A 25,627-nucleotide genomic window follows, 5' to 3' on the forward strand; every position below is an offset into this window, starting at 1 on the left:
TTTTTAAACCCCTGTCTCTCTCTTTTTTTAACTTAGACCTGTTAGATAAATGGCTCATTTTATCAGCTGCCTGTATCTTGGTCGGGGTGTATGCATGTGGTAAACGGTACATAATAGTATCCCAGAGAAATGAAAGTCTTGACAATTATTCACTAAGTTGTATGTATTTAGAAGCGAATTAAACCAATGACTGACACGGTGGTTTATTTTACTATAAAGTATATTACAGGAGTAGTTTAAAATACCAAATTTACACAATTGAATATATAAAAGAATTTGGTACTGACAAAAATGTGCCATCATTCAAATACCCAGATTTTTTTTTAATGAACTAGTCTGTCTACACCCCACAAGCATACATGTCCACCACCATCACAGTTTAATTCCGTTATTGGATTACTTTTGCATCATACATTTCATGTCCAACTTAACAGACCGAGCCGAAATGACCTCAACTCTGCTCCGCATCAGTACAAAAGGTGCATAAGAGGCTATTCCTCTTAGTGCATACCTGTATAAAAGGAAAGCCCAGTTTCAAATTGAGTAACTTATGATCACTGTTTACCACCACCGTTTAAGCAATAGTAAATATCGCTATTGTAAAAACTGAAATCATTCACTTTGGAATAGAGAATGAAGCAGTATAGCAAAGGTAGAAATTAAAACCTAAATAATCTTTATAAAGGAATGTAAGTCAATACATTTGGCCTCCTGTGAGAATTGGCGTGCTTCTGAAATTATGCCAGTGAGGTAGTGATCTCAAAGCAGTTCAGTTAACCCCTGACCTGTTCCTACTTTTGGTCAGAGTTTGACGTGCTGTCACAGGTTGTCAGAGTTGTCTTTTTTCCACCAGCCTGTGCCTCAGCATCCAGTCTCCTGTACTTGGTGTGGAAGAAGATAACGAAGCAGCAGGTAAAGACACTGAACAGGCCTGCCATCACCAGCACGGGCACTGTGGAGATGTACACAGGAAAAAGACAAATCAATGACTGGAGCTAAGTCATTTTCAGCCATTTCTACAGGAACTAATCACTGTGTGTGTTCTAGAATCACGCCGCTAGAGCCACAGCAAAGAACCAGACAATAACAATACAGGCTTGTTCCTCTTTATCAAATTCCGAGAGGATTTCATCATGTTATATTTAGAAATAAGAGTGGCAACTTAACTGAACATAACCTCCGGCATTACTGTGTTTTGGCCTTGGGCACGTCATTTATTTTTGTAGGGCAATATTTTTGAATGTATTTGTAAAATAAACTGTAGCTTGTCGGGACACCTGTCCCCTCAATTTCAATGGGAATAATGCATTTGCAACATACAGTACCAGTCAAAAGTTGGGACACCTACTCATTCAAGGGATTTTCTTAATGTTTACTATTTTCAACATTGTAGAATAATAGTGAAGACATCAAAACTATGACATAACACATATGGACTTATCTAGTCACCCAAAAAGTGTTAAAACAAATCAAAATATAATTTATATTTGAGATTCTTCAAAGTAGCCACCCTTTGCCTTGATGACAGCTTTGCACACTCTTGGCATTCTCTCAACCAGCTTCACCTGGAATGCTTTTCCAACAGTCTTGAAGGAGTTCCCACATATGCTGAGCACGTGTTGGCTGCTTTTCCTTCACTCTGCAGTCCAACTCATCCCAAACCATCTCAATTGGGTTGAGGTTGGGTGATTGTGGAGGCTAGGTCATCTGATGCAGCACTCCATCACTCTCCTTCTTGGTCAAATAGCCCTTACACAGCCTGGAGGTGTGTTGGGTCATTGTCCTGTTGAAAAATAAATTATAGTCCCACTAAAAGTAAATCAGATGGGATGGCGTATCGCTGCAGAATGTTGTGGTAGTCATACTGGTTAAGTTTGCCTTGAATTCTAAATAAATCCCTGACAGTGTCACCAGCAAAGCACCCCCACACCATCACACCACCTCCTCCATGCTTCACGGTGGGAACCACACATGCAGAGATCATCCGTTCACCTACTCTGCGTCTCACAATGACAGGGCGGTTGGAACCAAAAATCTCAAATTTGGACTCATCAGACCAAAGGACAGATTTCCGCTGGTCTAATGTCCATTGCTCGTGTTTCTTGGCCCAAGCAAGTCTCTTCTTCTTATTGGTGTCCTTTAGTAGTGTTTTTTTTGCAGCAATTCGACCATGAAAGCCTGATTCACACAGTCTCCTCTTAACAGTGCCACAATACAGTGCCACTGACACGGCCCGCTACCAAAACCTGCGGGCTCTCCTTCACCGCAGACAACGTGCGTAAAACATGTAAACATGTTAACCCCCGCAAGGCTGCCAGCCCAGACGGCATCCCTAGACGGGTCCTCAGAGAATGCGCAGATCAGCTAGCTGGTGTGTTTACGGACATATTCAATCAATCCCTATCCCAGTCTGCTGTTCCCACATGCTTCAAGAGAGCCACCATTGTTCCTGTTCCCAAGAAAGCTAAGGTAACTGTGCTAAACGACTACGCCCCGTAGCACTCACTTCCGTCAACATGAAGTGCTTTGAGAGACTAGTCAAGGATCATATCACCTCCACCCTACCTGACACCCTAGACTCACTACAATTTGCTTATCGCCCCAATAGGTCCACAGACGATGCAATCTCAATCACACTGCCCTAACCCATCTGGACAAGAGGAATGCATATGTAAGAATTGATTACAGCTCAGCATTTAACACCATAGTACCCTCCAAACTCGTCATTAAGCTCGAGACCCTGGGTCTCGACCCCGCCCTGTGCAACTGGGTGCTGGATTTTCTGACGAGCCGCCCCCAAGTGGTGAGTGTAGGAAACATCTCCACCCCGCTGATCCTCAACACTGGCGCCCCACAAGGGTGCATGCTCAGCCCTCTCCTGTACTCCCTGTTCACCCATGACTGCGTGGCCATGCACGCCTCCAACTCAATCATCAAGTTTGCAGACGACACTACAGTGTTAGGCTTGATTACCAACAACAACGAGACGGCCTACAGGGAGGAGGTGAGGGCCCTTGGAGTGTGGTGTCAGGAAAAGAACCTCACACTCAACGTCAACAAAACAAAGGAGGTGATCATGGACTTCAGGAAACAGCAGAGGGAGCACCCCCCTATCCACATCGAATGGACAGTAGTGGAGAAGGTGGAAAGTTTTAAGTTCCTCGGCGTACACATAACAGACAAACTGAAATGGTCCACCCACACAGACAGCGTGGTGAAGAAGGAGCAACAGCGCCTCTTCAACATCAGGAGGCTGAAGAAATTTTGCTTGTCACCAAAAACACTCACACACTTTTACAGATGCACAATCGAGAGCATCCTGTCGGGCTGTATCACCGCCTGGTACGGCAACTGCTCTGCCCACAACCGTAAAGCTCTCCAGAGGGTAGTGAGGTCTGCACAATACATCACCGGTGCAAACTACCTGCCCTCCAGGACACCTACACCACCCGATGTCACAGGAAGGCCAAAAAAGGGTAATCAAGGACAACAACCACCCGAGCCACTGCCTGTTCACCCCGCTATCATCCAGAAGGCGAGGTCAGTACAGGTGCATCAAAGCTGGGACCGAGAGACTGAAAAACAGCTTCTATCTCAATGCCATCAGACTGTTAAACAGCCATCACTAACATTGAGTGGCTGCCACCAACATACTGACTCAAATCTCTAGCCACTTTGATAATTAAAAATGGGATGTAATAAATGTATCACTAGTCACTTTAAACAATGCCACTTTATATAATGTTTACATACCCTACATTACTCATCTCATATGCATATACTGTACTCTATACCATCTACTGCACCTTGCCTATGCCATTCGGCCATCGCTCATCCATATATTCATATGTACATATTCTTATTAATTCCTTTACACTTGTGTGTATAAGGTAGTTGTTGTGAAATTGTTAGATCACTTGTTAGATATTACTGCACGGTCGGAACTAGAAGCACAAGCATTTCGCTACACTCGCATGAACATCTGCTAACCATGTGTATGTGACCAATAAAATTTGATTTGATTTGATTCGTTGAGATGTGTCTGTTACTTAAACTCTGTGAAGCATTTATTTGGGCTGCAATTTCTGAAGCTGGTAACTTTAATGAACTTATCCTCTGCAGCAGAGGTAACTCTGGGTCTTCCATTCCTGTGGCGGTCATCATGAGAGCCAGTTTCATCATAGCGCTTGATGGTTTTTGCAACTGCACTTGAAGAAACTTTCAAAGTTCTTGAAATTTTCCAAATTGACTGACATTCATGTCTTAAAGTAATGATGGACTGTCGTTTCTCTTTGCTTATTTGAGCTGTTCTTTCCATAATAGGAACTTGGTCTTTTACCAAATAGGGCTATCTTCTGTATACCACCCCTACCTCGTCACAACACAACTGATTGTCTCAAACGCATTAAGAAGGAAAGAAATTCCACAAATTAACTTTTAACAAGGTACACCTGTTAATTGAAATGCATTCCAGGTGACTACCTCATGAAGCTGGTTGAGAGAATGCCAAGAGTGTGCAAAGCTGTCATCAAGGAAAAGGGTGGCTACTTTGAAGAATCTCAAATATAAAATATATTTTGATTTGTTTAATCCGCTCGGATCCCGTAACCGGGATCAACATCCAGCGAAAAAATCAGAGCGCCATATTCAAAACCAAATCTAATCATTTCTGTTCCTCAAACATAGGACTATTTTACACCATTTTATAGATACACTTCTCCTGAATCAAACCACGTTGTTCGATTTCAAAAAGGCTTTACAGCCTTCAGGGCCTTTAGGGCCTTCAGAACGTGAAGATTCAATAATATTTCAACCGGACGGTTCCTGTGTCTTGAAAAAGGTTTTGGAACGGGAGGATCCACCCTCGTGAACGCACCCCAAGAAGTGATGTCACCCCCTGCCTCAACAACTTCTCCTCCTTGTCATTCGGGCTCTGTTCATCGTAGAAGCTTCAAACAACTTTGTAAAGACTGTCGACATCTAGTGGAAGCCGTAGGAAGTGCACAATTATTACTACGTCACTGTGTATTCAATAGGAAAAGACTTGAAGAGAGCCCATGCATCCAGATTTCCACTTCCTGGTAGGATTTCTCTCAGGTTTTTGCTTGCCATATGAGTTCTGTTATACTCACAGACACCATTCAAACGGTTTTATAAACTTCAGAGTGTGTGCTATTCAAATCTACTAATAATATGCATATCCTAGCTTCTGAGTTTGAGTAGGAGGCAGTTTAACATGGGCACATATTTTTTCCGAAATTGTCAATACTTCCCCCTATCCTTAAGGAGCTGTAAGAGGTTTTAACACTTTTTTGGTTAGTACATGATTCCATATGTGTTATTTCACAGTTTTGTAGAAATGTAGAAAATTGTCAAAATAAAGAAAAACCCTGGACTGAGTAGGTGTGTCCAAACTTTTGACTGGTACTGTATACTGTTAGCTGTGGCAAAGCATGTGTTGTCTAGGATGCCTTTTCAGCCAACATTTCGGTCCGCCATGTGCACCTTGTGTTATTTGCATACAAATGCAAAGTCTTAACCGCTAACAAAACAACCAATAGCTGTAATTGCCTACAGAAATGTAATGGTGGGCAGCCGATTGTACCTCAATTAGCATTCATATACTATTTTAATCCCTCCGATACACATGGTAGTTCTTGACTTACCCCTCCAACTCAAGGCCGCATCACCTCCTACAGAACAGGTAGAGAAGGGCGAGTAGGCCATTGGTTTGGTCAACCCCTGAAGAAGCAGTATATAGATAACTGACTGGATCTGTCTGGAAAAACAAAAACAAGCACATGCTTATTAACACATAGCCCTTTATTCAGAGTCTTGCTCTTTAGTCTATGTTCTTCCTGTATGAAACAGTGTATCAGACAGATGTACCCTGATATAAATATCAGGCCTGCTGAGGTGGCCTCCCCAACCGGGTAGGAGCACTCCACAGACAACTCCATGGCAACCGGGTAAATGGAGAAGCCGAAAAAGCCAAAGAGCGAACAAGCAACAGCCACGGCTATTCCCTGATTCCGCATCTGAGATACCTGGTAGGGGGAAACACACACACACAAGGATGAGAAGGTGTTAGACACAGAACTTCTTGGTAAAAATAGAAGATTGTAAAGAGGATAATGGCACCAACAGAGAGGGCTGCTGTGCTTCTAGCTCATAGGAAAATTTGCAGTATTTTGTTTTTTATGTATTATTTTTTACATTAATAGACCATCAATTTTTTTGTGTTATTACATACAGCCGGGAAGAACTATTGGATATCAGAGCGGCGGTAACTCAACAGCACTACCTGCATTACAACCAGGAATATGACTTTCCCAAAGCGAATCCTTTGTTCGCGCCCCCCAGGGCAATTTAACTGATTCCAGAGGCCGACCCAAAACACCGCCGGCAGCGGAGAGGTACTCGGAGTGGTCTTCTAGTTTGCTAATGTTCAGTCTAATAAAGTTGATGAGTTCAAAGCTAGGATTTCTTTCCAGAGAGACATCAGGGATTGCAACATACTCTGTTTCACGGAAACATGGCTCTCTCGGGATATACTGTCTGGGTAAGTCCAGCCAGCTGGGTTCTCAGTTGATCGCGCAGACAGGAATAAATATCTCTCCGGGAAGAAGAAGATGTGCGGTGGTGTTTAACGACTCATGGTGTGATTGTTCACCCGACCTAGAATACCTCACAATCAAATGCTGACCGTATTATCGCCCAACAGAATTCTCTTCGGTTATAGTCACAGCCGTGTATATCCCCCTTCAAGCCAATACCATGACGGCCCTCAAAGAACTTCACAGAACTTTATCCAAACTGGAAACCACATATCCTGAGGCCACATTTCTTGTAGATGGGGAATTTAATAAAGCAAATTTTAGAAAAAGGATGCCGAAGTTCTATCAACACATTGACTGTAGTACTCGCGCTGCTAAAACACTCGACTACTGCTACTCCAACTTCCGGGATGCCTACAAGGCCCTCCCCACCCTCCTTCGGCAAATCTGACCATGACTCAATTTTGCTTCTCCCTTCCTATAGGCAGAAACTGAAATAGGACAATTCAACGCTGGTCTGACCAATCGGAATCCAGCCTTCAAGATTGTTTTGATCAAGTGGACTGGGATATGTTCCGGGTAGCTTCCAAGAATAACATTGACGAATATACTGATACAGTGACTGAGTTTATCAGGAAGTGTATAGGAGATATTGTACCCACTGTGACTATTAAAACCCACCCAAACCAGAAACCGTGAATAGAAGGCAGCATTCGCACAAAACTGAAAGCCTGAACCACCGTATTTATAACCATGGCAAGGTGACTGGGAATATGGCAGAATACAAACAGTGTAGTTATTCCCTCCGTCAGGCAATCAAACAGGCAAAAAGTCAGTATAGAGACAAAGTGGAGTTGCAATTCAACGGCTCAGACACGAAACGTACGTATGTGGCAGGGTCTACAGAGATTCACGGACTACAAAAGGAAAATCAGCCACGTCGCAGACACCGTCGTCTTGATTCCGGACAAGCTAAACACCTTCTTCGCCCGCTTTGAGGATAACACAGTGCCACCGACGCGGCCTGCTACCAAGGAATGTGGGCTCTCCATCTCCGTGGCCGACGTGAGTAAGACATTTAAGCGTGTTAACCCTCACAAGGCTGCCGGTCCAGACAGCATCCCTAGTCGCATCGTCAGAGCATGCGCAGACCAGCTGGCTGGAATGTTTCTGGATATATTGAATCTCTCCCTATCTCAGTCTGCTGTCCCCAAATGCTTCAAGATGTCCACCATTGTTCCTGTACCCAAGAAAGCAAAGGTAACTGAACTAAATTACTATCAACCCGTAGCAATCAATTCTGTCATCATGAAGTGCTTTGAGAGACTAGTCAAGGACCATATCACCTCGACCTTACCTGTCACCCTAGACCCACTTCAATTTGCTTACCGCCGGAATAGATCCACAGACGATGCAATCGCTATCGCACTGCACACTGTCCTATCCCATCTGGACAAGAAGAATACCTATGTAAGAATGCTGTTCATTGACTATAGCTCAGAATTCAACACCATAGTACCCTCCAAGCTCATCATTAAGTTCGAGGCCCTGGGCCTGAACCCCGCCCTGTGCAACTCGGTCCTAGACATCCTGACAGACCGCCCCCCAGGTGGTGAATGTAGAAAACAACACCTCCACTTCGCTGATCCTCAACACAGGGGCCCCACAAGGGTGTGTGCTCAGTCCCCTCCTGTATTCCCTTTTCACCCATGACTGAGTGGTCACGCACGCCTCCAACTCAATAATCAAGTTTGCAGAAAACACAACAGTAGTAGGCTTGATTACCAACAATGACGACACAGCCTACAGGGCGGAGGTGAGGGCTCCCGGAGTGTTGCGCCAGGAAAATAACCTCTCACTCAACGTCAACAAAACAAAGGAGATGATCGTGGACTTCAGGAAACAGCAGAGGGAGCACCCCCCTATCCACATCAACGGGACAGCAATGCAGAAGGTGGAAAGCTTCAAGTTCCTTGGCATACACATCACTGACAAACTGAAATGGTCCACCCACACAGACAGTGTGGTGAAGAAGGAGCAACGACGCCTCTTCAACCTCAGGAGGCGGAATAAATTTGCTTGGCACCTAAAACACTCACAAACTTTTACAGATGCACAATTGAGAGCATCCTGTCAGCTGTATCATCGCCTGGTACTGCAACTGCACCGCCAGCAACTGCAGGGATCTCCAGAGGGTGGTGCAGTCTGCCCAACGCATCACCGGGGTCAAACTACCTGCCCTCCAGGACACCTACACCACCCAATGTCGCAGGAAGGCCAAAAAGATTATCAAGGACAACAACCACCCGAGCCACTGCCTGTTCATCACGCTATCATCCAGAAGGCGAGGTCAGTACAGGTGCATCAAAGCTGGGACCGAGAGACTGAAAAACAGCTTCTATCTCAAGGCCATCAGACTGTTAAATAGCCATCACTAGCACATTAGAGGCTGCTGCCTATAGACTTTAAATCACTGGCCACTTTAATAAATGGAACACTAGTCACTTTAATAATGTTTACATATTTTGCATTACTCATCTCATATGTATATAATGTATTCTATTCTACTGTATCTTAGTCTATGCCGCTCTGACATTGCTTGTTCATACATTTATATATTCTTAATTCCATTCCTTTACTTAGATTTGTGAGTATAGGCTGTATGTTGTGAAATTGTTAGGTATTACTTGTTAGATATTACTGTAGTCGGAGCTAGAAACACAAGCATTTTGCTACACCCGCAATAACATCTACTAAACACGTATGTGACCAATTAAATTTGATTTGATACCTTGAAAGAAGAAAAACTGCAAATATATGCTGTTTTCTTCCACCCCAAACCTTAGTTTGGAACAAGCATCACTAATTCATCATCACATCTATTCATGAAGTACTAAACTGATAACCCTGAGGTTTGACCCTGACTCACCACTGAGAAGGCAATGCAGGCCAGCGCTGAGAGGCTCATGTTGACCTTGGTGACCTCCGTGAACTTCTTGGTCTTGTCAACGTAGAGACCCAGGAAGCCAGCTCCGACTATACCGAACACAATGAAGAGACCTCCGCACAGTCCTGCAAAGTCCTGCAACAACAACACACATTGAAAATATTGTTCAGGAAACCAATTCATGGGACATATTTTTTCATATTTTGCAATGAAAAACTAATCTTGTTGGTCCTTTGGGATCATTGATGGGTGCTTACATTAGTGTACCCTCGGACACACATAATCTGCTCCAGCAGTGTAGAGAAGCAGGTGAACACAGCTATCCCCGAGCCGAAACACAGCAGGAGAATCATATAGGCCTTGTTCCTCAGAAGCTACAAAGGAACAGGAGGCAGACAGGCGCAGGTTACAGTGGGTTACAGATGCTCCTGTTAGAAGATAGCCATCAGGGATCATTCAATGCTGCAGAAATTTGATTTCAAGCAGTATCCAAATCCGTCGGATGTAGTGATCACAATATTATCCTTATCTAGGAAAACCAAAGTTCCAAAGGCTGGGCCTAATATAGTGTATAAGAGGTCATACAATATGTTTTGCAGTGATTCCTATGTTCATTGATGTAAAGAATATTTGTTGGTCCGTGGTGTGCAATGAAGAGCAACCAGATGCTGCACTTTACACATTTGTGAAATTGCTTATCCCAGTTAGTAATAAGCATGCATCCATTAAGAAAATGGCTGTAAAAACTGTTAAATCCCCCTGGATTGATGAGGAATTTAAAAATTGTATGGTTGTGAGGGATGAGGCAAAAAGAATGGCAAATAAGTCTGGCTGCACAACCGATTGGCAAACGTACTGCAAATTGAGAAATCTTGTGACTAAACTGAATAAAAAGAAGAAGAAACTACACTATGAAACAAATATAAATTACATAATGAATGATAGTAAAATGCTTTGGAGCACCTTAAATTAAATTTTGTGCAAAAAGGCAAACTCAGTTCCATCATTCATTGAATCAGATGGCTCATTCGTCACAAAACCCACTGATAATGATTTTTTTCATTGACAAGATTAGCAAACTTATGCATGACATGCCAGCAACAAATGCTGACACTACACATCCAAATATATTTGACCAAATTATAAAAAGACAAGCACTGTAATTCCGTAAAGTGAGGGTGGAAGAGGTGACAAGCCACCGGGGTCTGACAACTTGGATGGAAAATTACTGAGGATAATAGCGGATGATATTTTCTTCAATTTAAGCTTACTACAAAGTGTGTGCCCTCAGGCCTGCAAGGGAAGCAAAAGTCATTCCGCTACCTAAGAATAGTAAAGCCCCATTTACTGGCTCAAGTAGCCGACCAATCAGCCTGTTACCAACACTTAGTAAAAATTGTGTTTGACTAGATACAATGCTATTTTACACTAAACAAATTGACAAAAGAGACTTTCAGCACACGTACAGTGGGGGAAAAAAGTATTTGATCCCTTGCTGATTTTGTACGTTTGCCCACTGGCAAAGAAATGATCAGTCTATAATTTTAATGGTACGTTTATTTGAACAGTGAGAGACAGAATAACAACAAAAATATCCAGAAAAACGCATGTCAAAAATGTTATGAATTGATTTGCATTTTAATGAGGGAAATAAGTATTTGACCCCCTCTCAATAAGAAAGATTTCTGGCTCCCAGGTGTCTTTTATACAGGTAACGAGCTGAGATTAGGAGCACACTCTTAAAGGGTGTGCTCCTAACCACAGCTTGTTACCTGTATAAAAGACACCTGTCCACAGAAGCAATCAATCAGATTCCAAACTCTCCACCATGGCCAAGACCAAAGAGCTCTCCAAGGATGTCAGGGACAAGATTGTAGACCTATACAAGGCTGGAATGGGCTACAAGACCATCGCCAAGCAGCTTGGTGAGAAGGTAATTATTCGCAAATGGAAGAAACACAAAAGATCTGTCAATATCCCTCGGCCTGGGGCTCCATGCAAGATCTCACCTCGTGGAGTTGCAATGAGCATGAAAACAGTGAGGAATCAGCCCAGAACTACACGGGAGGATCTTGTCAATGATCTCAAGGCAGCTGGGACCATAGTCACCAAGAAAACAATTGGTAACACACTACGTCGTGAAGGACTGAAATCCTGCAGCGCCTGCAAGGTCCCCCTGCTCAAGAATACATATACATGCCCGTCTGAAGTTGGCCAATGAACATTTGAATGATTCAGAGGACAACTGGTGAAAGTGTTGTGGTCAGATGAGACCAAAATGGAGGTCTTTGGCATCAACTCAACTCGCCGTGTTTGGAGGAGGAGGAATGCTGCCTATGACCCCAAGAACACCATCTCCACCGTCAAACATGGAGGTGGAAACATTGTGCTTTGGGGGTGTTTTTCTGCTAAGGGGACAGGACAACATCACCGTATCATTTGACGGGGCCATGTACTGTCAAATCTTGGGTGAGAACCTCCTTCCCTCAGCCAGGGCATTGAAAATGGGTCATGGATGGGTATTCCAGCATGACAATGACCCAAAACACACAGTCAAGGCAACAAAGGAGTGGCTCAAGAAGAAGCACATTAAGGTCCTGGAGTGGCCTAGCCAGTCTCCAGACCTTAATCCCATAGAAAATCTGTGGAGGGAGCTGAAGGTTCGAGTTGCCAAACGTCAGCCTCAAAACCTTAATGACTTGGAGAAGATCTGCAAAGAGGAGTGGGACAATATCCCTCCTGAGATGTGTGCAGACTTGGTGACCAACTACAAGAAACGTCTGACCTCTGTGATTGCCAACAAGGGTTTGCCACCAAGTACTAAGTCATGTTTTGCAGAGGGGTCAAATACTTATTTCCCTCATTAAAATGCAAATCAATGAATAACATTTTCGACATGCGTTTTTCTGGATTTTTTGTTGTTATTCTGTCTTTCACTGTTCATATAAACCTACCATTAAAATTATAGACTGATCATTTCTTTGTAAGTGGGCAAACATACAAAATCAGCAGGGGATCAAATACTTTTCCCCCCCACTGCATAGGAAAGAACATTCAACAAGCACAACACTTACACAAATGACTGATGATTGGCTGAGAGAATTTGATGATAAAACATTTGTTAGACTTCAGTGCAGCTTTTGACATTATCGATCATAGTCTTCTGCTGCAAAAATGTATGCATTTTGGCTTTACACCCCCTGCTATATTGTGGATAAAGAGTTACCTGTCTAACAGAACACAGAGGGTGTTCTTTAAAACCTCTCCAAAATAATCCAGGTAGAATCAGAATTTCCCCAGGGAAGCTGTCTAGGCCCCTTACTTTTTTCAATTCTACTAACGACATGAGTAAAGCCAGTGTGTCTATGTATGCGGATGACTCAACACTATTGTCACGTCCTGACCAGTAAAAGGGGTTATTTGTCATTGTAGTTTGGTCAGGGCGTGGCAGGGGGTGTTTGTTTTGTGTGTTTCGGTGTTTTTGGTTTATGTTCTATATTTTCTATGTGTATATCTAGTTTTCTATTTCTATGTTGGGTTTTTGGCAATGACCTCCAATTAGAGGCAGCTGGTTGTCGTTGTCTCTAATTGGAGGCCATATTTAGTTGGGTTTGTTTTCACTTGTGTTTTGTGGGTGGTTATTTTCTGTATAGCCTAGGAGCCTTATGGAACTGTTTTTTCGTCGTTGTTTATTTTGTTTAAGTGTTTTCTTTAAATAAATTAAGAAGATGAGCACTTTACCCGCTGCGCCTTGGTCCAATCTTTATGACGCCCATGACAACTATACACATCAGCTACTACAGAGACTGAAATGACTGAAACACTTAACAAAGAGCTACAGTTAGTTTCAGAATGGGTGGCAAGGAATAAGTTATTCCTAAATATTTCAAAAACTAAAAGCATTGTATTTGGGAAAAATCATTCACTAAACCCTAAACCTCAACTAAATGTTGTAATAAATAATGTGGAAATTGAGCAAGTTGAGGTGACTAAACTGCTTGGAGTAACCCTGGATTGTAAACTGTCATGGTCAAAACATATTGATACAACAAAAGCTAAGATGGGGAGAAGTCTGTCCATAATAAAGCACTGTTCTGCCTTCTTAACAGCACTATCAACAAGGCAGGCCCTACAGGCCCTAGTTTTGTTGCACCTGGACTATCGTTCAGTCGTGTGGTCAGGTGCCACAAAGAGGGACTTTTTTTGCAATTGGCTCAGAACAGGGCAGCATGGCTGGCCCTTGGATGTACACAGAGAGCTAACATTAATAATGTGAATGTCAACCTCTCCTGGCTCAAAGTGGAGGAGAGATTGACTTCATCACTACTTGTATTTGAGAGAGGAATTGACATGTTAAATGTACCGATGTGTCTGTTTGAACTACTTGCACACAGCTCGGACACCCATGCATACCCCGACAAGACATTCCTCTTCACAGTCCCAAATCCAGAACAGACTATGACTACATGGAACTCTATTCCACATCAAGTAACTCATGCAAGCAGTAACATTTGATTTCAAAAACAGATAGAAATACACCTTATGGAACAGCGGAGACTGTGAAGCAACAAAAACATAGGCACAGACACACACGATAACATACACACTATACACACACGTACACATGGATTTTGTGTTGTAGATATGTGGTAGTAGAGTAGGGGCCTAAGGGCAGACACTTAATGTGTTGTGAAACCTGTTGTTAATGTTTTGTAATGTTTTTAAAATTGTATAACTGCCTTCATTTTGCTGGACAGAGAGTAAGAAAGGAAGAGTATCTACTAATAAATACCAAATATACAATGCAATATGGATGCCGCTACCCCTCTCAAATGAAGTATAATGAGCCTGAACCTCAGTACCATCAGAAGTGAATTAAAATTGTTGAGGGGGGACTACAAATGTTATTAGTACAGGGTTGTCATTCTTTGTGTGTATAACTCCTCACCAGCTTGATTCCCTCCTGGAAGGGCTCTGAGTTGGAGCTTTCGGCACTGGCTGAGGGGGGCGTTGGGGGGGCACTATCACGGATCCCCACTGTTGCTAGGAGACAGATAATAGCTGCTGGTACAGCATATATGAACAGCTGGGAAGATCAGTGAACACGGAAAAAGTATTAATGCAGTGATATGCAATCTAAAGTCAAGACAATCTGTTTTACTATTTCTTCCTTAACTCACCAATAAAGGGATGTTGTTGGTAGTCCCCACAATCATAGGGGAAAATATGCTAGCAATGAGAATCCCAAGGGGATTTGCTGAAAGGAGAAATAGAGAAACATAACCGAAAAATGTAAAATAGGCCGCCATGATATTGTCCTTTATTTGGAGCATAAACGAACAGACATTTTGGACTTTCTCTTCCTACTTTTTAGGGGATCTCAGTTCCTGTGACTGAAAAGCTGACTGAAAAGCTGACTAGAAATCTGACAGAAAGCTGACAGAAAGAGGAGCAGTTGGCAATTCAAAACATATATGGCAAGTGGTGACTAAATCAATAATGCTAACTTGACACAGGTAGTTTTAACAGAGTAACTGATAGGAAAATCTGTGGTGGACAGGACAGCAACCATAGCTCACTCACACATGGAGGCTATCATATTGGCGGTAGCCCGCTGGTGCTCTGGGAACCAGAGGGCTGCCAGCTTGGTGGGAGTGAAGATAACCAGGGGCTGGGCCAGGGCACACAGGGTTTGGCCCCCCATCACCACGGGGAAATTGGCTGCACTTGGTAGGCTCCTCATGATGCCCACGAAACGCAGCACAGCTCCCAACATGTTGAGCCAGGAACCCAGCACCAGCTATAGAACAGTCAGAAAGGCAAAATGTCACAATGGGCACGATTTAGTAAAAAAAATCAGAGTGCCATCTGCATGTGGGCAGCTTCCTCTATCACTGACAGCAGACTTCATATCCAAAGCCCACACACTTTCTATCTGAGATTTTTCCAGACAAACTCAAACATTCACACTTTACTGAATGTCCCTCTTACACCTCTCATCCATATCTCTTTCATGCATATCTCTTTCATGCATATCTCTTTCATGCATATTTATTTCATGCATATCTTAAAGGAACAGTCTGTATCTTTCATTTCAAGTACTGGACAGACTCCCCTCACAGGTTTGTTTTCAGTGTGTACACAGACTTGTAAACAAATATTCTGCATGATACTGTAGGCAAAGCAGGTTGAATGGAATCTGGTCTATTTTATTTATTTAAACTTTATTTGCCCAGGAAGTCCCATTGAGGTCAGGAGACCTTTTTTACAAGGGAGACCTGTGTGTGGTCTACCTTGACCAGACTGTACATACTGTGATTCGGAGTCCTAAGGTGTCCAGCATCCATGTGGTCCCAAAGCTGAGAGGAATGGCCACTACCATGTAGATGATGGACAGCCAGTTGATCTGGTCCAGGGTGACACCCATGAACTGGGCTGAATGGTCTGCCACTGGAGCAAAGGTCAGCCATAACTGAGGATACAAGCACAAACACAAAGGAAGAGGGTGTTTTAGGGTCATTTGATTATATACAATAAATGTGTTATTACATTATTTACAACTTACTGCTTGTACACAAATGTTCTTCACTGATATTTCCTCAATCATTCTATCTGCCCAATGTTACAATGCAGTGACACAAAAATGTCTGATAGGACACCATCTGTTAATATTCCAGTCCAATCAAGACATCAACCAATGAAAAAAGCTTGATATATTCTATTTAACCTTTAATTAACCAGGAAGTCCTATTAAGGACTGAATACCTCTTTCCCAAGGAAGATATGGCAAAACTGCATGACAAACGCAACCCACTGGTATACATGTGATCGATCATGTGATAAAAATATACATCACTAAGCAGGAAGTAAATCACAGCCTTGCCTTGTGGAACTCCAAGTCACGTGAAAACAGAAGCAATGACTCACAAGGCACTAGCATATGACCCAGCTTTAGGCCGGACTATTCAAACCAGAGGCTACTATGGAGTGTTTACATAGGCTTATTTGCAAATAGTCTGGGTAGCCATTTGATTAGCTGTTCAGGAGTCTTATGGCTTGGGGGTAGAAGCTGTTTAGAAGCCTCTTGGACCTAGACTTGGCGCTCCGGTATCGCTTACCGTGCGGTAGCAGAGAGAACAGTCTATGATTTATATTGGCATTCATTGGTCAAAATGAATATGTAGAATTCCTATGCTGAGAAGAGAGACCAACCATCCCAGCCCAATAAACAGTGATAGGCCTATACAATCACAGCATGTTAACCATATACAGTTTGAACCCTGTGCCCTCCCCTTCAAAGATGAACCTAACTTTAACTTCTTAGATGTTGTCCCTTATATAGGAGATTTTGAGCGGTTATGGACCGGTTCCAACTTACATTTTGGTGTACAAAACCCTCTGTGAACGTTGCAGGGTCCAGTACCTTATAGTGCCAGAAAGCCCCAATTGTCTACTTTCCACTACTTCTCAATCAGCAAAGCTTACTTGAAGTGTCAGGTTTCACACCCAACATTTGCATAGGGAGTGACGTGTCACCTTTTCTGGCCTATCCAGACAAAGTTTAAATTTCATCTGCCTCTGAGCAATAGATTCCAGCCTACTCAAGAGCGTGTTGTGTCTCAACCTATGGCGGGCACAACACTAAAACCTCAAAGTCTAAGCTACAACATGCAAATATGAAGGCACGAATTCATTCCTTCAATTCAGTACCGATCTTCACCGTGCCCAAAACTGGCCGAACAGGTGTTCATGGCCGAACAGGTGTTGTACCTCCTTTCCCTCCTTCATGGAACTGTAGTTATAGTCATAACTGTACGTTCCCTTTCAGTCACTCAACTCAGTACAACAAAGCTATGGGGACATGAAATCACATCCCAGGCCGACCCCAGGGGACACCAAATGAAATTGCCAATGGCAGACCACTCAGAGTTCCAACCCTATAGGAAAACCTGCGGTACCCGGGTATTGTGCAATCTGCATGCTGCTTAATGACCCTCTCCTGCCCCAGCGGTAACCACACTGTTGGCTACACTGGAGGCAATGAAATTCGATCAATAAAACCTCACAAAAATGTTTGGTAATGCCCAACTCGCCGTAGAACAGATATCTCCTGAAGGCAACCCTTTAAAGAATGCCCAAGACGTTGCCAAACCCCTGGTGAAATGGGCACGTACACAGTTAGGTAATTCCTGCCTTTTGCTGTCATAGCGGACCAGAGAAATAGCCACTGAGGTGCAGTCCGGATTAGCAAAACAGACAAAAAGATGGACACTCAAACGTACACCCCTAGCCCGCTCAATGTACATGCGTAACGCTCATACGGATACAGGGCATGTAACCTCCACTGCTCCTCAGAAGCAAATGTAGGAGACGAAAAGGGAAATAGCTCAAAGCTAGAGACCTGTAGGACATAGTCATGACCTTAGCAGCAAAGGGTGCAATAGGACGCAACGTCACCTTAGAGTCAACAAGGGCAAACTTTATACAGGATGGGTGAATGGATAACACGTGGGGATCTCCAACGCATTTGGCCGAGGCCAAAGCCACGAGCAGGGTGGTCTTGTAGGAGAGGATATTCTTATCCAATGACTCCATTGGTTCAAAGGGGGCCTCACAGAGCACATCCAAAACCAAAGCCAAATCCCAAATGGGTGCAATAGGTTTAGAAACCGGGTCCCCGCCTAAAAGGAGAATGATCTCCGTGAACCAATGTTGTTTGGGCCAACGGGAAGCCACAAGGATCAACGACAATCCCTCCAGATGCACCCTTTCCAGCGTGGGCTGAATCAGGTCCACAGGGGGAAACGCGTCAAGGAGCACCCAGAGCCCTTAGAGAAAACCAGCCAACAACGCACGTTTTATTGTGATGCGTAAAGATCTACGTCATCCTTGCCAAACATTTCCCATATCTGGGAGATCCCAGAGAACTGGGGCACCCCTGGATAGCAGATCCACACCTGTATTGAGGCACCCGGGGAGATGCGTCGCCCGGAGTGAGGGAAAGGGCACACTGCTCCACAGCAGTAGTGAGTGAGCCAAGGATCAGATGGTTAGAGACGGCACCCTTCCCTGTCTATTGATGTATGCCAGCAACCCAAATGTAGCTGCCCTCAGGGGATGTGTCTGTCGTGATCACCTTGCGGGATATAACTCATCCCATGGGGGTCCCCAGCAACAACAAAGCCCATTGGCATAACGGGGCCACCCAGAGTGACCAATTTAGGCGGCACGATGCGTCCATGTGCTTATCACCCACCGCTGAAAAGGTTGCATCAGCAAGCCACTGTTACTGACACCGTTCCTGCGTCTCGCACACAAGCTGAGCCAAGCAGGGGCAGCAAGAGTATGCACCGCACCGAGACATACCAGAAAACAAAATGTGAGTATCTTTTAATTGATTTGGGCATGGTCTTGAACCTGAACCCGCCTTGTTAGCTTTCGTCTTTTTGGTTGCGTTAACCATCTTACTCAGCCAGTTAGCCAGGCTAAACAGGCGGAAGAATAACTAACAAATTGGTAGGGAACTTCACCAAACTAGCTATTAAACTTTAATATACAAAGTCCAGAAGAATTTTTTATTTATCCTTTATTAAACTAGGCAAGTCAGTTAAGAACAAATTTTTATTTACTATGACGGTCTACCCTGGCCAAACCCTATAGGACTCCCAAACACAGCCGGTTGTGTTACAGCTGGAATCAAACCAGGGTCTTTAGTGATGCATCTAGCACTGAGATGCAGTGCCTTTAACCCCTGCGCCACTCGGGAGTCCGAGTATGTGCGCCCTCTGGGACAGTTAAGTTGGAGTAAAGCCTGATACATTTTGCATTACAATATAATTTTATAAGAAATGTGTGAATTGTTCTGCTCAGTTAGAGGTGAAGAGTGGAAGAATTGAAGGAATGTGGAAGGTGGGGCTTCCATTGACATAGTCAGGGGTGATTTGCCCTAAGGCACACATCCCCTATTAAAGCAATAGCCCCAGGGGTACATTAGCTACATTCTCTGAAATATTAGGGTGCACCATATGGCAGATACCTCACAGTACCCTTGTAGAAGTCTGAATCAAATGCATTTTGACTCAATGAGTGATATGCTGAAGGGGTTCATGATGACTCCTGAAACGTCACTATAGGCTGCTAAGCTACTGTATTTCATAGTGAAGGGTAAACACTAATTTTGGATCTACAGCAGTCTGTTTAAATCAAATTGTATTGATCACATACACATGTTCAGCAGATGTTATTGAAGGTGTATTGACATGCTTGTGTTTCTAGCTCCAACAGTGCAGTAATATCTAACAAGTAATAACTAACCATTTCAAAACAATACACACAAATCTAAAGTAAAGGAATGGAATTAAGAACATATAAATATTTGGACGAGCAATGTCGGAGCGGCACAGACCAAGATACAGTAGAATAGAATGACTTCCTGTGACATCGGGTGCTATAGGTATCCTGGAGGGCAGGTAGTTTTCCCCCGGTGATGCGCTGGGCAGACCACACCACCCTCTGGAGAGCCCTGAGGTTGCGGGCAGTGCATTTGCTGTACCAGGCGGTGATAAAGGCCGACAGGATGCTCTCAATTGTGCATCTGTAAAAGTTTGTGAGGGTTTTAGGTGCCAAGCAAATTTCTTCTGCCTCCTGAGGTTGAAGAGGCGCTGTTGTGCCTTTTTCACCACACTGTCTGTGTGGGTGGACCATTTCAGTTTTTCAGTGATGTATACGCCAAGTGTTACGAACCGGCTCTGAGTTCGCAACAAAAGGGAGACAACGTGGAGACAAGGAGTATCAAAATATATATTTATTAAATAAAGTAACCTAAGAACAATGAACCATGGTGTGTGTAATCAGTAATGTAAGTGAGTGTTTGCATGCATGAATGTAATAATGCAGGGTGTTGAAGGGTGCCAAAGCAAACAACCAAAAAGCCACAACTAGCACAACCAAAAACAACAAGGTGTCTGCATGGAGAGATTCTCCCCAATGACTGTGGAAGAGGTCTATTTATCCTGGGACACACCCGAGGCCAGGTGTTTCCCATGTAGCTGACGACCCTCCCAACTCCGCCAACCGGCATCCTAATAAGGAACAAGAGCAAAGAGAGAAAATACGGCAGACAGAGTGGGAGGGTCGTCACACAAGGAACTGGAAGCTTTCCACCTTCTCCACTGTGGTCCCGTCAATGTAGATATGGGGGTGCACCCTCTGCTGTTTCCTGAAGTCCCCGATCAGCTCCTTTGTTTTATTGACGTTGAGTGAGAGGTTATTTTCCTGCACCACACTCCCAGGTCCCTCATCTCCTCCCTGTAGGCTGTCTCGTCATTGTTGGTAACCAGGCCTACTACTGTTGTGTCGTCTGCAAACTTGATGTTTGAGTTGGAGGCGTGCGTGGCCACACAGTCATGGGTGAAAAGGGAGTACAGGAGGGAGCTGAGCAAGCTCCCTTGTAGGGCCCCTGTGTTGAGGATCAGTGAAATGGAGGTGTTGTTTCCTACCTTCACCACCTGGGGGCGGCCCGTCAGGAAGTCTAGGACCGAGTTGCACAGGGCGGGGTTCAGGCCCAGGGCCCCAAGCTTAATGATGAGCTTGGAGGGTACTATGGTGTTGAATGCTGAGCTATAGTCAATGAACAGCATTCTTACATAGGTATTCCTCTTGTCCAGATGGGATAGGGCAGTGTGCAGTGCTATGGCGATCGTATTGCCTGTGGATCTATTGGGGCGGAAAGCAAATTTAAGTGGGTCTAGGGTGTCAGGTAAGGTAGAGGTGATATGATCCTTGACTAGTCTCTCAAAGCACTTCATGATGACAGAAGTGAGCGCTACGGGGCGATAGTAATTTAGTTCAGTTACCTTTGCTTTCTTGGGTACAGGAACAAGGGTGGACATCTTGAAGCATGTGGGGACAGCAGACTGGGATATGGTGAGATTGAATATGTCTGTAAACACTCCAGCCAGCTGGTCTGCACATTCTCTGAGGACGTGGCTAAGGATGCCGTCTGGGCCGGCAGCCTTGCGAGGGTTAACACGCTTAAATGTCTTACTCACGTCGGCTACAGAGATGGAGAGCCCACTGTCCTTGATAGCTAGCTGCGTCGGTGGCACTGTGTTGTCCTCAAAGCGGGTGAAAAAGGTGTTTAGCTTGTCCGGAAGCAAGACATCGGTGTCCGTGACATGGCTGGTTTTCCCTTTGTAGTCCGTGATTGTCTATAGACCCTGCCACATACATCTCGTATCTGAGCCTTTGAGTTGCGACTCCACTTTGTCTCTGTACTGAGGTTTTGCCTGTTTGATTTTCTTACGGAGGGAATAAATACACTGTTTGTATTCGGCCATATTCCCAATCACCTTGCCATGGTTAAATGCGGTGGTTCGCGCTTTCAGTTTTACGCGATTGCTGCCATCTATCCACGGTTTCTGGTTTGAGTAGATTTTAATAGTCACAGGGGGTACATGTCCTATTCATTTTCTGATAAACTCATTCACCGTATAATGTATTGGTCAATATTATTTTCAGAGGCTACCCAGAACATATCCCAGTCCCATGATCAAAACGATCTTGAACCATGGATTCCGATTGGTCTGACCAGCATTGAATAGTCCATAGCACGGGTTCTTCCTGTTTGAGTTTCTGCCTATAGGAAGCGAAGAGCAAAATAGATTCGTGATCAGATTTGCCGAAGGGAGGGTGGGGGAGGGCCTTGTAGGCATTTCGAAAAGTTGAGTAGCAGTGGTCGAATGTTGTCTCAGAGCGAGTGCTACAGTCAATGTGCTGGTAGAACTTTGGTAGCGTTTTATACAGATTAGCTTTGTTAAAATCCCTAGCTACTGTAAATGTGGTCTCAGGATATGTGGTTTCCAGTTTGCATAGAGTCTAGTGTACGTCTTTGAGTGCCGTTGTGATAACGGCTTGAGGGGGAATATACACGGCTGTGACTATAACCAAAGAGAATTATCTTGGGAGGTAATGCGGTCAGCATTTGATTGTGAGGTATTCTAGGTTGGGTGAACAAAATAATTTGAGTTTATATATGTTATCACAATCACACTATGAGTAGTTAATCATGAAACATATACCCCCACCCTTCTTCTTCCCAGAGAGATCTTTATTCCTGTCTGCGCAATGAACTGAGAACCCACCTGGCTATATGGACTCAGACAGTATATCCCGAGAGAACCTTGTTTCCGTGAAACAAAGTATGTTACAATCTGATGTCTCTCTGGCAGGAGATCCTCGCCCTGAGCTCGTCTACTTTATTATCCAGAGACTGAACATTAGAGAGTAATACACTCGGAAGCGGTGGGTGGTGAGTGCGCCTGCTGAGTCGGATTAGGAGTCCACTCCGAATACCTCTTCTCCGCCGGGGGTGTTTTGGATCAGCCTCTGGAATCAGTTCAATTGCCCTGGGGGGTACGAACAACCGATCCAATTTGGGAAATTCCTGGAAATAATGCTGCTTGAGAACATCTACATTTTAAAAAGTATAATAAATCCATGTAATATAGCCTACAACATCACAATAAATCCATTATTTATTCTAGACAGGTCTAAAGAAACACGATATGAAGTAAATGTAGTATTTTTCAGAAGAACAGAATAGCATAAATTGTTGCTATAAACTATGCCATATGGCTGTGGGCTACACGAGTTCATTTATCAAATGTGGCAGTAGGGAATCACATAATATACCATATTATATCAGGATCACAAACAATAGAAAGTAGAGGTCAGACTTTTCAAAAGTAACCTGTAGGCTACATGACAGTGTCACATGCTTCTCCAGTTCATTTACCTTTTAAAACAATGTAGCAATAGAGCCATAGAGATTGCTACATTGAGCCCTAGAGATTATTATATTGGTGTAACATTGTAGCAATCAGAGACATGGAGATTATCACATTGGTTTAACGTAGCAATCTGAGCCACAGAGAGTTTTACATTGCTACAAAAAGTTACAAAATCACACCATGAATTTATTGACAGATTACAGCCAAATTAATGTATGAGACAATAATGATAAATAAAGCCACTTACTATGGAGTTTGAGCAATTTAGCAAGCACAGCACGAATAGAATGAACCATCTCCTCTTGTATACTTTGAATACAATACATATTTCGAGTACTGGATTGGGTTTAATCGGAATGACGTCGTCCCGAAATTCATCAACATCTTCCATGAGTAGTGTTGTATCCAGCCTGATGCAGTAGACTTTCAAATATCAAACGTGCATATTTGAGCCAAGGGTATAGTGCCTTTAAAACGTTGATTTAAACATATCCTACATTGTCATTCCGATAAAGCAACACAACCAGCCGGTTTGAGATCAACAACACCGCCCAGTGTTTTAGTGAGGACGGGTATTCATTACGGAAAGCAATGACAGACCAAACGTAACGAAACGGCGAGAGACCTACCTGAATTTGTCCAATAGAAACTCCCGTTTGCGTTTTCCGTTTGACGTTAACGGAACAAGTTTTGTAACAGACGAAACGTTTTGCAACAGAATCGGCGTAATGACTACCCCCCCGCAGGAATACTGCAATTCGGATGCCCCTCCCTTTGTCTATCCCTAAAAATTGAGTCATAGTGATAGTCAAGTTCAATGCTCATTCGGCTTTGGAAATCGAGGTAGAGGGTGTGCAGAGTTTTGTTCTAGCCCAGCACTAACACACCTAATTCTATTATTCAACTGCTCAATTATTATAAGTGACAAAATTCATGTTCATACTGAACATGAGGAGTTACCATCAGATAAATGATATGAGATGAGATGAATATGATAGACTGCAGTGGAGGTCTGTGCTGTTTAAGATCAGGGATGACCATGATTTTTTTCATGAGCATGGCCTTATTAAGCAATAAGGCACGGGGGTGTGGTATATGGTCAATATACCACCGCTAAGGGCAGCTCTTCGCACAATGCAACGCGGAGTGCCTGGATACAGCCCTTAGCCGTGGTATATTGGCCATATACCACAAACCCCTGAGGTGCCTTATTGCTATTATAAACTGGTTACCAATGTAATTAGAGCAGTAAAAATAAATGTTTTGTCATACCTGGGGTATATGGTCTGATATACCATGGTTGTCAACCAATCAGCATTCAGAGCTCGAACCAACCAGTTTATAATTTCTATTATAGCATAGTGGATGACTGTCATTCATATTCCATTCACCCAGTTCAATGCAACATTGATAGGTTAAGGCTACTACATGATACTCAAATTTTCCCTATACCAATCATGAAGTTGCTACAACCTAGCCTATGAATGAAAGTTTGCAAGGTAGGTGCACACAGGTCAAGAGAAACATTTGAGGAGACAGACAGGGACACATTCAATACTGCCTTGCACACTCTGGCCTGCATCTGGCTGATCTAGGTTGTAATCTTTAGTCTAACAGTTGCAAACGAGAGTTTCTATTGGAGAAATTCAGGTATGTTTATCCCCATTTCATTCCATTTGCTTCCGTTAAAGAAACATTTTTTAAAACAGAATTGTCAGAATGAATACACCCCTGATCACACGAAAACACAGTTCACCTTCATAGCAGCCACGTTATATTCCTTCTCGCATCTATGCGCTCTCCCCCTCTCACCTTTTCACTTTGTTTGTGGACTTCAATACACAACACATCAGCTGTATGTGACCAGGCAAAAAAAACTTTCCAAGCCAAACGATATCATATCTGCTACACACAGCCTACAGAGTTGTCACCATATTAGCTAAAGTAACATCATAGTCAACATAGCTAATAGAACTAACGCGTTAGTAAACCCGCTACAATCATGCAGTAATGTTACAGTGTATAGTTGGTAAGCAGTTTAGCAGTTTAGCAGTTTCAACGGCGGGCCCCTGTGGCAATAAATTAGTCAAACCAAAAGCTTATCTTCACTTGGAAGAGTTCCAATGTTGTGTTGGATAGTCATAGCCAGCTAGGTAACATAGCCTCGCTCTGGTTGAGCAGGGTGTGAGTATGCTAAACTAGCTAGCTACATTTGCTAGCTAAGTAAGTGAAACTGAAAGTGAAAAGAAAATGACAATCTCTCTTTCTCTCCTGCTTTTGGAAGAAATTAATTTGTTCAAAACCGTTCACCTACTGTCTTTCTCTCTCTTTGA

General features: G+C 43.5%; 1 protein-coding gene across 1 annotated transcript; it reads right to left on the reverse strand.

Annotated features, from left to right (window-relative positions):
- Positions 1-187: 187 nt before the first annotated feature.
- Positions 188-23,904, reverse strand: LOC115205162 (solute carrier family 49 member A3). Its single transcript, XM_029770862.1, has 10 exons — positions 23,542-23,904; positions 15,818-15,976; positions 15,088-15,304; positions 14,685-14,761; positions 14,453-14,590; positions 9,762-9,878; positions 9,487-9,639; positions 5,890-6,047; positions 5,667-5,779; positions 188-952 (listed from the first exon to the last, which is right to left on the reverse strand). The coding sequence occupies exons 1-10, from the start codon at positions 23,683-23,685 to the stop codon at positions 792-794; spliced, it is 1,437 nt and encodes a 478-aa protein (XP_029626722.1). The 5' UTR covers positions 23,686-23,904; the 3' UTR covers positions 188-791.
- Between the last annotated feature and the right edge of the window lie 1,723 nt (positions 23,905-25,627).

Source organism: Salmo trutta, chromosome 13 (assembly GCF_901001165.1).
Source record: "Salmo trutta chromosome 13, fSalTru1.1, whole genome shotgun sequence".
Classification (NCBI taxonomy): Eukaryota; Metazoa; Chordata; class Actinopteri; order Salmoniformes; family Salmonidae; genus Salmo; species Salmo trutta.

What these genes read in the sequence shown, in the direction of transcription:
- LOC115205162 (XM_029770862.1), bottom strand. Translation starts at nt 23,685, where the DNA reads ATGGAAGATGTTGATGAATTTCGGGACGACGTCATTCCGATTAAACCC. An exon ending in CCTTAGGACTCCGAATCACA is followed by an intron (nt 15,305 to 15,817) that starts GTATGTACAGTC and finishes ACTGTTCTATAG; the next exon opens with CTGGTGCTGGGTTCCTGGCT. An exon ending in CCTGCATTGCCTTCTCAGTG is followed by an intron (nt 6,048 to 9,486) that starts GTGAGTCAGGGT and finishes TCCCCCTACCAG; the next exon opens with GTATCTCAGATGCGGAATCA.